This window comes from Apteryx mantelli, chromosome 33 (genome assembly GCF_036417845.1).
Source record: "Apteryx mantelli isolate bAptMan1 chromosome 33, bAptMan1.hap1, whole genome shotgun sequence".
In the NCBI taxonomy this organism is placed as follows: Eukaryota; Metazoa; Chordata; class Aves; order Apterygiformes; family Apterygidae; genus Apteryx; species Apteryx mantelli.
The window spans coordinates 2,804,255-2,816,917 of record NC_090010.1 but is presented as its reverse complement, the minus strand read 5'-3'; the positions used below and the strand labels follow the sequence as shown (position 1 = coordinate 2,816,917).

Sequence of the window (12,663 nt, the reverse complement as noted above, 5' to 3'; positions counted from 1 at the left end):
GTAGCAGGAACAGTAATAGCAATAATTATAATAAAGTGGTGGTGCTGGGGAGGGCTCCCCGCTGAGCCGCATGGGGGTAGGAGGACACCCAGCAGGTGCCTCCGAGGGCACATGCGTGTGCATGTGTGTGCACATACGTGTGCACCGGGGTGCTTGCACATGCTGCAGCACACAGGCAGCGTGTCCGTGTGCTAGAGATGGGGGGGGGGGGCAGCAGTGGGGCACCCTCTCCCCTCCCCGGGAGCAGGGATCCCCACGGAGATGGGTGGGAGTGGGGTCCCTCGGGGTGCTGCCCCCATGGTACCCCCCAGTGCCCCTCCATGTTCCCCTCTTGGTGTCCCCCATCCCCCCCCCCCACTGCTCCCCTCCCAGGGCCCCCCAGTCCCCCCCCACTGCTCCCCTCCCAGGGGCCTCCGGTGCCCCCCTTGGTACCCCCCGTTGCTGCCTCCGTTTCCCCCCCATTGCTCTCCCCCTTGCTCCCCGCCCTGGTGCCCCCCCGGTGGTGCCCCCGCTGCTCTCCCTCCCCCGGGTCCCCCCCGCCGTTGCGCCCCTCGGTGCCCCCCGCAGTTCCTCCTCGGTCCCCCCCCCCCCGCCGTTGCTCCCCCCGGTGCCCCCGCCCGGGGCGGCGGGCCGGGATTGGCGATGCGCCGCCGAGGCGCCGCCCGGCCCCAGCAAGTCTCCAACTTTCTTCCTGCCTCCCCTGGCCGCCGCCTCCCTCCTCCGCCCGCCCTGCCGCGCTCCCTCCATCCCGGGAGCCCGCGGAGCCCCGCGATGCTCCGCCGCCGCCTGCCCCTGCTCGGGCCCTGGCTGCTGCTGCAGGTACGGGGCGCCCGAAGTTGGGGCCGCAGCTGGGCCGGGGGGGGGGCAATTACCGGGAGGGTCATGCAATCTCCGGGGGGGTCCTGAGGTTGCGGGGGGGGGGGGCGTGCAATCTGGGAGGAGGGGGGGGCGATTATTTGGAGGGTCGTACAATTCCGGGGGGGGGGGGCGTGCCATTGCGGGGAGGGAGCGTGCAATTTCGGGGGGGGTGGTGCAATTGCTGGGGGGTGGGGGGCTCGTGCAATGCCGGGGGGGTCCGTGCAATGCTGGGGGGGGGGGGGGGAGTCCTGCCTTTGAGCGGGGGCCGCGCAGGCGTGGGGAGGGTCGCGCAATCCCGGGGAAGGGGGCCGTGCGGGTCTTGGGGCAGCGGCCGGGGGTCGCGCAGTGCCGGGGGGGCTGGTGCGGGCTTGGGGGGGTGGGGGGTCGCGTCCAGGCAGGGAGTTGCGGGGGAGGGGGGGGCACGGGCAGGCATTGCCGGGGGGGGGGTTCCGGCCGCCCCAAGTTGACCGGGCTGGGGGCGGGGGGGCCGCGGCCATGGGCGCTGCCCCCCCTCCCCCCCCCGCGGCGAAGCGCCGTCTGGCAGATGCGGGGGGGGCGCGGGACGCGCGAGACGGAGCCGCGCGGGCGCGTGGAGCGGGCGCGCGTGGGCGGCCCCGCCGTCGGGGCAGGAGCGCGGGGGGCGCCGAGCCCGGGCCGACCCGGCGCGGCTCCGCCGAGGGGGCGAGCGCTGGAGTCAGCCGCCAGCGACCTCTCATTCCTGTCCCGAGCGGGTGCGGGCTCAGCCCCAGCGCCAGCTGGGTCTTTATCCCCGCGGGGGCCCCCGTTCCCCCCCACCGTCTCGGGTGCCCCCGCAGCGGGGCAGTCGGAGCACGGGGCATTTACCCCCAGAACGGGACGGGGCTTTGCCTGTCCTTGCCCCTTTGCCTGTGTCCTCGGGAGGTCACGGGGGTGCACGTCCCGCGCGACCCCCCCCCAGGGTCCTCGCAGCAGCCCCGGGGCAGCAGCATCTCCCCGCCTGGGATGCTGGATGGTGCCGAGGCTGCTGGTCCCGCGTCCCCCCCCGCGAGGGTGGCAGGATTTGGGGGTCGCCACTGCGTCGGGCACCGACGGTGGTTGGAGGGGACTCGTGTCCCCCCAGGCCCTGGCGGGGGTGCCCAGGCTCATCACCTAGTGGATCTGATTTCCTGACACTCCATTTTTACTTTCCGTGTTTCATGAATAAAATCAAACGAGTCAATTCCCTCTGGGGAATTGGATGCACATCAGGGTCCCCCCCCTTGCACAACCCTCCCTCCCCCAGGCGAAGGCTGTTGCAACTTATCTCTCCGGCACGCTCCGTCCCTGTGCATGTAGATATATATGTATATATGTGTGCGTGTATATGTGCGTGCATGGGGGGGGCGGCTCTGCGTGACCCCCTCCCCATGTCCAGCTAACGCAGAGCATCTGTTAGTGCTGGAGCTGCTTCAAGACAAATGGTTTTGTTTTGATGAAATCAGGAGCAGGGCGCTGCCCCGTCCCCCTCCCGCTGCCTGCGAGGGGGGGAGCCGTGGCCGGGGGGCTGCAGGGTGCTCCGGCCTCCTGCAGGCACCGGCGCGCATCCCTGCAGGCGCGGGGGGAGCCCCCAACCCGCCGCGGTGCCAGGCGCCCCGGCCCACTGCGCGCTCTGCCCCATGGATGGAGTCCCATTTCCGCAGGGGTCGGGTCGGTGCTGCCCCCTTGGTCCTGGCAGGGGAGAAACTTTCCCTGCCGGTCCGGGGGCAGGGAGAGGTGGCGGAGGGTCGGGCTCATTCCCCGGCCCGGGGTGCTGCCCCATGTCCCGTGTGCCACGGGGCGAGCGCCTGGCACACGGCGGGGCGCGCCGGCGAGCGTGCACGCTGCAGGGGATGAGCCCCATGTGTGCGCGCGTGTGCGTGCGAGTGTTGCCGTGGGAAGCACGGACCACCAGGGTGTCTCCCGCGCCGTGGCCGTGTGTTTGCTGATTGTCCCCACTGGGCGTGTTGTGTGTGCGCAAGCGGGTGTCTGCCTCCCCGCTGGTGCGGACAAGCTCGCCCAGCCCGGCACGCGCCCGTCCCTGCTGGGCCTGTGCTCAGCATCCCTCCCTGGCTCCCGCTCCCCCCCGCCCCCGGGCTGCTTCCTCCTGCCAGTGCTGGCCCGGGGACGCCAGGGCTCCTGCAGGTGACGTCCCTGCCCTCCTGCGCCGCCGGCCTGGGGCCGCTGCTCCGCGTTGGTGCATTACATTATTTTTGTGCATTGGCAGTTAGAGCTTGGGGGGGGCCTCGGTGTGGGGCCGGGATGCCCGGAGGCGCTGGGAGCAGTTCCCAGTGCCGGGTGCCGGGCATTCCCGCGGCGGTCTCCCGGCCTTGCCGGGAGAGGGGCCAGTGGCTGAGCCCACGCTGGGTGCCAGCAGTGCAGCCCCCACACGGGCAGCAGCCGCAGAGCCTGGGGCCGCTCCTCTTGCCCCGGCGCTGTGTTTTTTGGGGAAGTGCCGCTCCCAGGCCCTGTGCCTCAGTTTCCCTGTCCCTAGTGGGTGTGGGGGGGGGGGGCAATGGGGTATTTCCAAGCCACTGGAGCGGTGCTGGTAGCTAGCAGGCTGCCCCTTCTCGCATTCGCCCTTCCCAGGAACACCCCTGCTCCAGCGGGGCCGGGGGACGTGCCGGCCCCTGGGAGCCTCAGCCCTGCCGCCCCGTTCCCCGGCTGCTGCCTGAGGGCTGCCGCCGTCTCCTGGGCTCTTGCCTGACAGATGGTCCCGCGTCAAGCAGATGCTGCCGGTCCTCTAGGTGCAAGGACACCCCATTCCCCCCAGCTCCCCTTCATGGGGAGAATTTAACCCTTTTTTGGCCTGGGGACGCACACCCCCTTTCCTCCTCCCAGCTTGTCCCCAAAGCAGCCACATCACAGGCTTCAGCGGGCACCCGCCAAGGGGAGCCGAGCGCGAGGCCCCCGCCGCTTTTCGGGGTGCGCAGGGCAGGGCCGATGCAGGTGCCGCTGTTGGCGTCGAGCCGGCTGCGTTTGCCGCCTCCTTCTGTGCGTCTCCCCCCGGCTCGCTGGCTGACTCACCCCTTCCCCATCGCAGCAGTGCGATTTTGGGGAGTGGCAGCGAGACAGCAGTGCCTGGACGCCTGGGCCCTGCGCCGGGGGGGCACGCTGCCGGCTCGGCGTGGACTGCGGCAGTGGCGGTGGGGGCCTGGGCATGTTGCTGCCGCGGGAGCTGCAGCAGGCGCAGGGATGAGGACGACGGGGCTGCAGGTTTGGGGGGCAGAAGTATTTACCGCTCAGGCTTTTGGTTGGGGACAGTGCTTCCCAGGCATGCACCTTTCCTGCGCCTCGGACCGCAGCCAGGAGCTTGGCTCAGACCCAGCAAACTCAGCTCACCTGCAGCAGGGAGGCAGCACTAGCCTGTCATTCCCACACAGGGGCAGCCGGCCACGTGGGTGCTGAGCAAGCAGCACCCCAGCCTCGGCTGTCGCTTGGGGCTGGGGGAGCTGGGCCCCCCCATTGCCGCTGCCCTGCTCCATGCCTCGGTTTCCCCTCTCGGCCCACGCAGCCCCCTTTGGGGCTGGTGGAGGGGAACAGGGCTGTGCCACGCCACAGCCCTCCCGGCCCCAGCCAGGCACCGGGATGGGTGCCGCTGGAATGGGCGCGTTTCTCCCCGCTCCCGTCCCCCGTGGGTCTCCGAGCCCAGCGCCTTTGCAGCGGCTGTTGTGTGCTCAGCATGGCTGAGCTAATCTATTGCCAAACAAACACGCGCTGTTATGCCGAAAGAAGGTTTCCAAGCGACTCATTTCCCTTTTTTTAATAACTCTTCCCTGCGGTGCCCTTTGCACCCTGCGCGGGGAGATTCAATAAGGCTGCAGCCAGGAGCGCGGGGCGGCGCGGTCCCGCGGGGTGGGGGGGCAGCAGCGGGGGACGGGTGCCTGGGTGCCCCGGCTGGACCCGCTCCCGGCACAGCCGCCCGGCTGCTGCAGTGCAAATCCGGGGTCCGTTTCATCGCTTTTCCCCTCCTGCCTTTAACTGCTGGTGTTGTGTCGGGTGCCGGGGGGGGGCGGCTGGGGTGGCTCCAGCCGCTGCGCTGAGCTGCCTGGCTCAGCCTTCGCGCTCGGGCGCCGAAGGTAAATGGCCCAGGAAAGATGAAGCTTCCTCTCCAGCCGCTTGGATTGCTACTAAAGAAATAATCACGTCCCTCTGCCCATGTCGTGTCCCCCCCCCGGCCGCCTTTTTCCCTGATCGCTGTTGCAAAAGGAAAGTCATTGCGGGAACAAGCACCCGGCCTGCAGGAACGGTGGGTTGCAAAGCACTCGCAGCCCCGGCGCGCAACAGGGAGTCACCCCCCCCCCCCCCCGGCCCCCGCTGCCGGGACGGGCCCGGGGCCACCGCCGCAGGGATCCGGCAGCGCCCACCCGCCCCGCGGGCACCGGGGCGTCGCGGCCGCGATGCTGCCGGCACCGAGCAGCACCACTCTGCGCCCCCCCCCCACCGGGGCCCGGGGGGGGCCGGGGCAGCTGGCCCCACGTGCCGCCCCATGGGGACAGGCAGCCGCTGGCGGCCCCCGGCCTCGGCGCCAGGCCCAGCTCAGAGCAAGGGGTGCGCAGCGTGGCGGCGGGGAGGGGGGGGGGGCTGGAAATGCAATTTATGATCCCGCCTGATAAGATCTTATAAAATTTCCCGGGCACACTCGAAATTACATTTCCATAGCTCAGGAGAAGCGATCTCCTCGCGCGCCGATACCTGCCACTTTTATGGCTACATTTATTGCAATAATAAAGTGGAACGGTGAGGCGCGGGGGGAGGCAGGCAGGACCCCGGCGCTGGGTGCCGGGCTGGCGCCTGGGGGCTCGGGGGGGGCGTGGGGGTGCGGAGCCGCTGGAGGACGTCGCCGAGACCAGCCCAGCGGCCCTGCCACAGGGAACGGGCGCCCATTGCCGGGGGCCGGGCAGGAGGGGCCCAGGTGTCCGGGCGCCGGGGGCTGGGCAGGAGGGGCCCAGGCGTCCGGGCTGGGCTTGCCGGTGATGCATGAGCAAGCTGGGGCTGATTCCCCCCCCACCCCCCGCCTGCGCCTCCGTGTCCCCAATCGGCTCCATCCCCATGGCCCGGCCCCGCTCCAGGCTCCACACGCTCTTCCCACGCCCCACAGCGCTCAGGGCCCCGCGGCGCTCCGGGCGAGGATCCCCTTCCCTCCGAGCCCGGCAGTGGCCGCGTGCGGCCATCCACGCTCACCCCGGTGCCTCGCTGGCTCCACTGTGCACGCTGCTCGCGCACCCGCTCGCACACCCGCTCGCCCTCGCCCCCTTCCCGCTCCGTTTTTCTCCTCATTTTCCCCTTCAGTCTCTTTTCTTCCTCGAGCCCAATGAGTCACACAAGCCCTCGATCCTTCGCCTTCTGCCGGCTCCTCCCTTCTATTATATTTTTTCCTTTGCTCTTAACAGCACTTTTCTTTGCCACCTGCGGGGGGAGGCTGGGGGTGCACATTTCCCCGCTCTCCCCCCCCCCCAACACACACCAGCTCCTGTCTCACCGCGAAGCCCTTAAAAATAATAAATAAATAAAACAATGGCTGAGAAAAGAAAAGGCAGGAAACGAATGACAGGGAAAAGGAACCAAAAGGAAGGAAAGAAGAAGAAGAAAAAAAAAAAAACCCGAAGTCCTACTCGGGCTATGAAATATTTATTAGCCGGCGCGTGCCGAGCGCGTTAATAAAGCCACAGCATTTGCATATTTTCTCCCATCTGTGCGGAGAGAGGTGTCTGTTCGGGGGTGAAGGCAAAACCGTTTGCAGGAGGCGAGGTCCTCCCGGCCCACGCGGCTTCGCCTGCCAGCAAGGGGGCTGCTGGCAGCACCGTCCTGCGCCCCGAGTGAGGGCGCAGGCAGACTGGCGGCTCTCGCGGTGCGTTCCCGTGGAGGCAGCGGGAAGTGGCCCGGCTTTGGAGGGATTTGTCCGGAGCGGGGTGTGTGCAGCGCTCGGCTCTGCAGCCCTCAGGGTCTCACTGGCGGGGGCAGAGCCTCCTCTCCCGCAGCCCCCAGCAGTGGCCAGGTGCCCGACTGGTCGTGGCTTGCACTGCTGGCCTGCAGCCCCCGGCTCCGCCGGTGTCCCTGGACCTGGCCCAGGTGTCCCCAACAGCAGGTCAAGCCGTTGCCCTGGCACCGAGGAGCTGTCACCGCAGATTCGCCTCCTGGGGACTTTCATTAGCAGCCTGCCACTCATCAGCCCCATCTGCGCTCATAGCTGGGGAGAGGTGCAGGCACGGCCGCTGCCACGCGGACGTGGGACCTCGGCACCAGGCGTGCACAGAGACACGCAAATGCACGCATCCTGATGTGCACACGCATCCCGATGCACACATGCATCCCGATATACACAGGCATGCCAACGTGCACACGCATCCTCACATGCATACGCATCCCAACGTGCACATGCATCCTGATGTGTGCATGCCTCCTGATATACACATGCATCCCAATGTGCACATGCATCCCGGCATGCACACGCATACAGATGTGCGCATGCACCCTGAGAAGCAGAGGCAAACTTGTAAAGACACATGCAGAGATGTTAGGTGTGCGTGTGTAACCCTGCCTTTGTGCACACGGACGTGCTCTGAGGGACGTAGACACTCGTGCACACTCAGCTGCACACCGCTCGGCACACGTGTGTGCAGGCACTCAGGCATTTGGTGCTCTCATTCACGCTCTCGCAGACGCAGGTGCATGTGCCGGATGACATCTCGGTGCACACCTGTGGCGTGGCGGCACGCGCACACTCGCACGCGCAGCCCTGGCACCAGGGCTCACCGCACACCCTCGTCTGCACGTGGAGTTGCGGGGGTGCGGCGTGCACGTCGCGGCATGCGCGGGCGCCTGCTCGGGTCCCTCCCCACACCCCGGCAGAGCCCTCCACTGCGCCGCGACACCGGCCGCCGCATTAGCACCCGCACGGCGCCGGCGAGATAAATGGGAGCTGTCACAAGCACCTTGTTTGCTGCTAACCTTTGGAAATGCCACACCGCCCTGGGCTGCGCCGCGCCGGGGGGAGCAGGCCCGCGGGGACTGTCGCTCACCACCTCCAATTAATCTCCTTGCACTAACGAAGGCAGTGGGGTGACAGGGGGGGGACACTGGCTTGACCCTGTGCCTGTGGGGAGAGCTGAAGGCCCTGATCCGTGGAGCAGTGCCTGCTCCAGCACCCTGCGCTGAGGCTCAGGGAGGCGAGGATGCTCGGGGAGGTGAGGGTGCTCAGGGTGGCAAGGATGCTCGGGGCAGCAAGGATGCTTGGGGAGAAGAGGATGCCTGGGACGGTGAGGGTGCTCAGGGCGGTGAGGATGCTCAGGGAGATGATCAGGGAGACGAGGATGCTCAGGGCAGCGAGGGTGCTCGGCAGCACGCGACAGCTGGGCTCGGATGGAGTCGGAGTGGCTCCTCCTTTGCCGTGGGAGCTCGCCGCGCTCCGCCGCGGGGCAGCCCTGTCGATCCGCTCCCTCCCTCCGCCAAGGTGACCCAGCCCCGGGGGAGCAGCTGACGGCACTTGGCCCTGCTGGCAAATGGGATGTGAGCGGCCGTCACTGCTGGCCCTGACAAGCCAAATTGATGCCGGCACTGAGATCCTTCCTGATCCCTCTGCAGCCATCCCCAGCCCCTCCTGCACCCTTGCCCTGCTGCGTTGCACACCCACAGCGTAGCATAAGTGCTTGCACGCATGTGGCAGCCGTGCACGCACACCAGACAGGGCCATGCATGTGCGGTGACGTGCACAGGGGCCTGACAGCAGCATGAGCATGTAGCACCCGCAGGGGGTTTCCCTGTTTCCATCACATCCCTGTCTCCCATCACATCTCCTTCCTCCTTCCTCATTCCCAGTGCATCCCCATCCCCATTGCATCCCCATTTCCATTGCATCCCCGTCCCCATTGCATTCCCACTGCATCCCCGTGCCCTCCTCATCCCTAGTAGGAGATCATGGGGGGGGGGGGGGTGCGTGGTGAGGGGAAACTGAGGCAGGAGGGGCCGGGCCTGGGAGCCCCGTAGCGCTGCTGGGCAAGACCCCAGGCGTCCTGGCTCTGTGCCCGGAGACGGGAAGCGGGAGCAGGGCTGAGAAACCTCCGCACAGCTGCTCCAGGCCGGCGGGGTCTGGGAGCGCATCCCGCATGTGCCCCCCCGCCCCGGAGCAGCCCCCACGTGGCCCTGTCCCCCCAGTGGGCTCCCGCCTGGGCTCGCCCCTCGGGAATTGCCTCCCGCAGAGGGACGCGAGGCTCGGGGGGCTGGTGGACCTGTGCAGCGGGGTTAACGGCGGGGATGGAGGAGCCAGGGGCTCCCCAGAGCCACATCCCTGCCGCGGGCTGGGCTGGGGGCGACGGCCCTCTCCCCTCCCCCAGTTATCGCTCCGTCTCCCGTCCTGCTGCGCTCCCTCTTCCTCTCTCGCTGGCTGTAAAGGCACCTGGCTTTGAAGCTGCGTTGAAATATAGATAAGGGCGAACGCAGCAGCCGTGTTCAGAGCATGGCGGGAGGGGGCCGGGGGGGGGGGGCGGCCAGCGCCGTGCGGAGGCTCCGCTGCGGCCTCGCGGTACCCCAAGCCTGGCCCCCGCCGCCTGCCCGGGCTGGGCTGAGACCTCGCAAACTCGTCTCTTCCCTGCCCCCCCCCCCCCACGCAGGCCGGGCTGGGGCAGAGCCTCGGGGCGCCGGGGCCGGCTGCACCTGAGTCGGCAGTGGAGCAGTTTATGGGCTGAGCCCAGCAGCGGTGCCAGCTGGGCCGGGGCGAGCACCAGCGTCCCACGGCCGGGCGGGCTCCCGCGGTGCTGCTCCGGCCGCTGCGGGATGCGCCGCCCCCGCAGACCTGCCCCCGTGCCCCAGCGGCACGAGACCTGGCGCGCTCGCTGCAGAAATGGCCAGCAGGAGCGGAGCCCGGGACGCAGCCCCCTGCAACTGCCCCGGCACCCTCCTGCGCGCGCCCCGCGGTGCCGAGGCGGCAGCGGTGCATGGGGCTGGGCGCTGCGCTCCCAGCCAGGAGCGACTGCGGGGGCCGGACAGGCTCAGACGCAGGAAGGACGGGGACAAGCCGCCAGCCCCCTCCCGCTGGCAGAGCAAGGGGCTCCGCGCGCCCCTCTGCCAGCAGCGGAGCCTGCGCTGCCGCCACGGCCATCGCCGCCCCGGTGCAATTGCCACGGCGGGAGGAGCAGCCACCGCGCAGCCCGGCGGGGGCTCTGCAATTCCGGCTGCAGATCGGAGGCCCGGGCTACTGCAATTAGGCTTCCCCGACAGGCAGCGCAGGGCTCGCCGGCCCCCCTCTCCCTCACCTCTCTGCACGCTCCCCCTGCATTTTAATAGGGTTCAGATGTGGCGGGGCAGGCGGTAACGCGCTGCCCGGTCTCCTGCCCCTTCCCGTCACGGGGATGGGGCGATGCCGAGAGGCAGCCCCGGCGTGTGGACCTGCGCAGGGCCTGGCCACGGCTGAGCAGGGCTGGGTGGGCGGCTGGGGCTCGGATACGGGCACGACTGGGGGCACGGCCGCATGGGTGCAGGGAGGGCTGCATGGATGCAAGAGTGCACGCAACCAAGAGGCGCGCACGGGCGCAGGAGGACTGCACAGTGGGTGCAAGGGGAGTGTGGGTGCATGGGTCCAAGAGCGGTGCATGGGCACAGGATGGCTGCACAGTGCGTGCAAGGGGTACATGGGCACAGGAGGGGGCATGGGCGCAGGCAGGACGTGTGGCCCTGGGGGGGGGACAGGCAGGCTGAGCGCGGGGGTGACAGGCACACGCTCGCGCAGCCTCTGCCCTCTCCCCCATGCAGATGGTCTGCGCTGAGGGTCACATTGCCAAGACCCTGGGCTACCTGGAGCTGGGCACCTCCGGCCTCCTCAAGGACGTGCCCTACGGCAGCCTGAAGCCCCCCGCGCTGGAGCCCGGGCGGCTGGTGCCAGGCGAGCCGCTGCGGGGCATGGGGCAGCCTGCCGGCGCTGCACGCGGCCCCTGGGACTGGCAGAGGAACCAGACGGCCGGCGGGGTGCCGAGCCCCCGGACCCGGCGCAAGCCCTCGCTCAAGGCCGCCCGCGCCAAGAAGATCTTCGGCTGGGGCGACTTCTACTTCAACATCAAGACGCTGAAGTTCAGCCTGCTGGTGACGGGGAAGATCGTGGACCACATCAACGGCACCTTCAGCGTCTACTTCCGCCACAACTCCTCCAGCCTGGGCAACGTCTCGGTGAGCATCGTGCCACCCTCCAAGGCGGTGGGCTTCGAGGTGCTGCTGCCAGCGCCCACCGCCCTCCCGCGCCCACCGCCCCTGCAGAGCACCCTGCCCCAGGGCCGCCCCAAGGCCCTCAACTGCCACGTGGAGTACGAGAAGACCAACCGGGCGCGCAAGAACAAGCCCTGCCTCTACGACCCCTCCAAGGTGTGCTTCACTGAACACACGCAGAGCCACGCCGCCTGGCTCTGCGCCAAGCCCTTCAAGGTCATCTGCATCTTCATCTCCTTCCTCAGCATCGACTACAAGCTGGTCCAGAAGGTCTGTCCTGACTACAACTTCCAGCACGACAACCCCTACTTCGGCTGACAGCCCCTGCAGCGGGACGGCGGGCAGGGCGGCGAGCGGGCGCACGGGGCTGACGGCAGGTTTTGGTGTGCGACAGGGAGCAGGCACTGGGGGCTTTTCCTGTTTGTGCGGATGTGCGAGATATACCTGTGTGCGCACGTGCGGATGCATGTGTGCGCACCCGTGCGCGCCCCTCCGTACGTGTGGATGCATGTGTGCACCTCCATGTGCATGCATGCATGTGTGCACACTTGTGTGCGCACCTCCATGCGTGTGGATGCACGTGTGCACACTCAAGTGTGCACGCTGGCCAGCACGCCTGTGCGGGCACCCATCCTGGGTATTTTGGAGCCTTTCCCTGGCCCCATCTGCCCCTCCTTGGCCGGGAGCACCCAGGCCAGGGACGGACATTGGGGCACCAGACCAAGTCCCCAGCGCCCTACGGAGATCCGCCCACTGCTGCTGGGGAGGAAACTGCACAAAGTTGCAGTCTCCCACCTGGATTTGCCCCCCTGGCCCTGGCCCCAGCCTCGGCTGAGCCAACCCTGCGGTGAAGAGGGACGTGCCCAGGGCTGGGACTCGGGGCTCGGCACGCGCGGGTCCCTGCCCCGCGCTGTGCCTGCTGCCCGCCAGCTCCTGCCCTCACCCCACTCTGAGCAGAGGCTTCTTCATATTTTTTTAAGAAAACCAAAATGAAAAAGTGGAAAATTAAAAAATAAATAAAAAAATTGGAAAGCTTGCTGTGGAGTGTGCTGATCCCATAGGCTGCGATGGCCAGTGTGGCGACACCGACAGTTCCTGCCGCTGTGGTGGCGGACACCTGGCAGTGTCCCCAATCCTGGGTGCTGTTCCCCTGCCCAGGGCCGTGCGGGACTGGGGGCTGTGCAGTGCCTGGCACAGGCCGTGCTGTGCTGGGGGACGGCGCCACGGCGGCAGCACCGTGCTCCCTGCCGGCGGGGTGATGGGTGCTGCGGGTGGGTGGCAGGGAGGGGACGGATGGGGCTGCAAGGTCGCAGGGGACGAGGCGCGGGGGTGCAGGGCATGGGGTTCTGGGCATGGATGCATGGGGTGCAGGGCATGGGGTGTGGGGGTGCAGGTGATGGGGTGCCGGGTGCAGGGGATGGACAGACGGGGGTGCAGGGGTGCAGAGGATGGAGGTGCAGGGGAACGGAGGGATGGGGTGCAGGGGCTGGGGTACGGGGGATGTGGGTGCAGGGGTGCAGGGGATGGACAGACGGGGGTGCAGGGGTGCAGAGGATGGAGGTGCAGGGGAACGGAGGGATGGGGTGCAGGGGCTGGGGTACGGGGGATGTGGGTGCA

At 68.5% G+C, this 12,663-nt stretch overlaps 1 protein-coding gene across 1 annotated transcript; it reads left to right on the top strand.

The window, feature by feature from the left end:
- The first annotated feature begins 717 nt into the window (after positions 1–717).
- On the top strand, positions 718–12,082 carry NXPH4 (neurexophilin 4). Its single transcript, XM_067314088.1, has 2 exons — positions 718–819; positions 10,600–12,082. The coding sequence occupies exons 1-2, from the start codon at positions 772–774 to the stop codon at positions 11,362–11,364; spliced, it is 813 nt and encodes a 270-aa protein (XP_067170189.1). The 5' UTR covers positions 718–771; the 3' UTR covers positions 11,365–12,082.
- Positions 12,083–12,663: the final 581 nt, after the last annotated feature.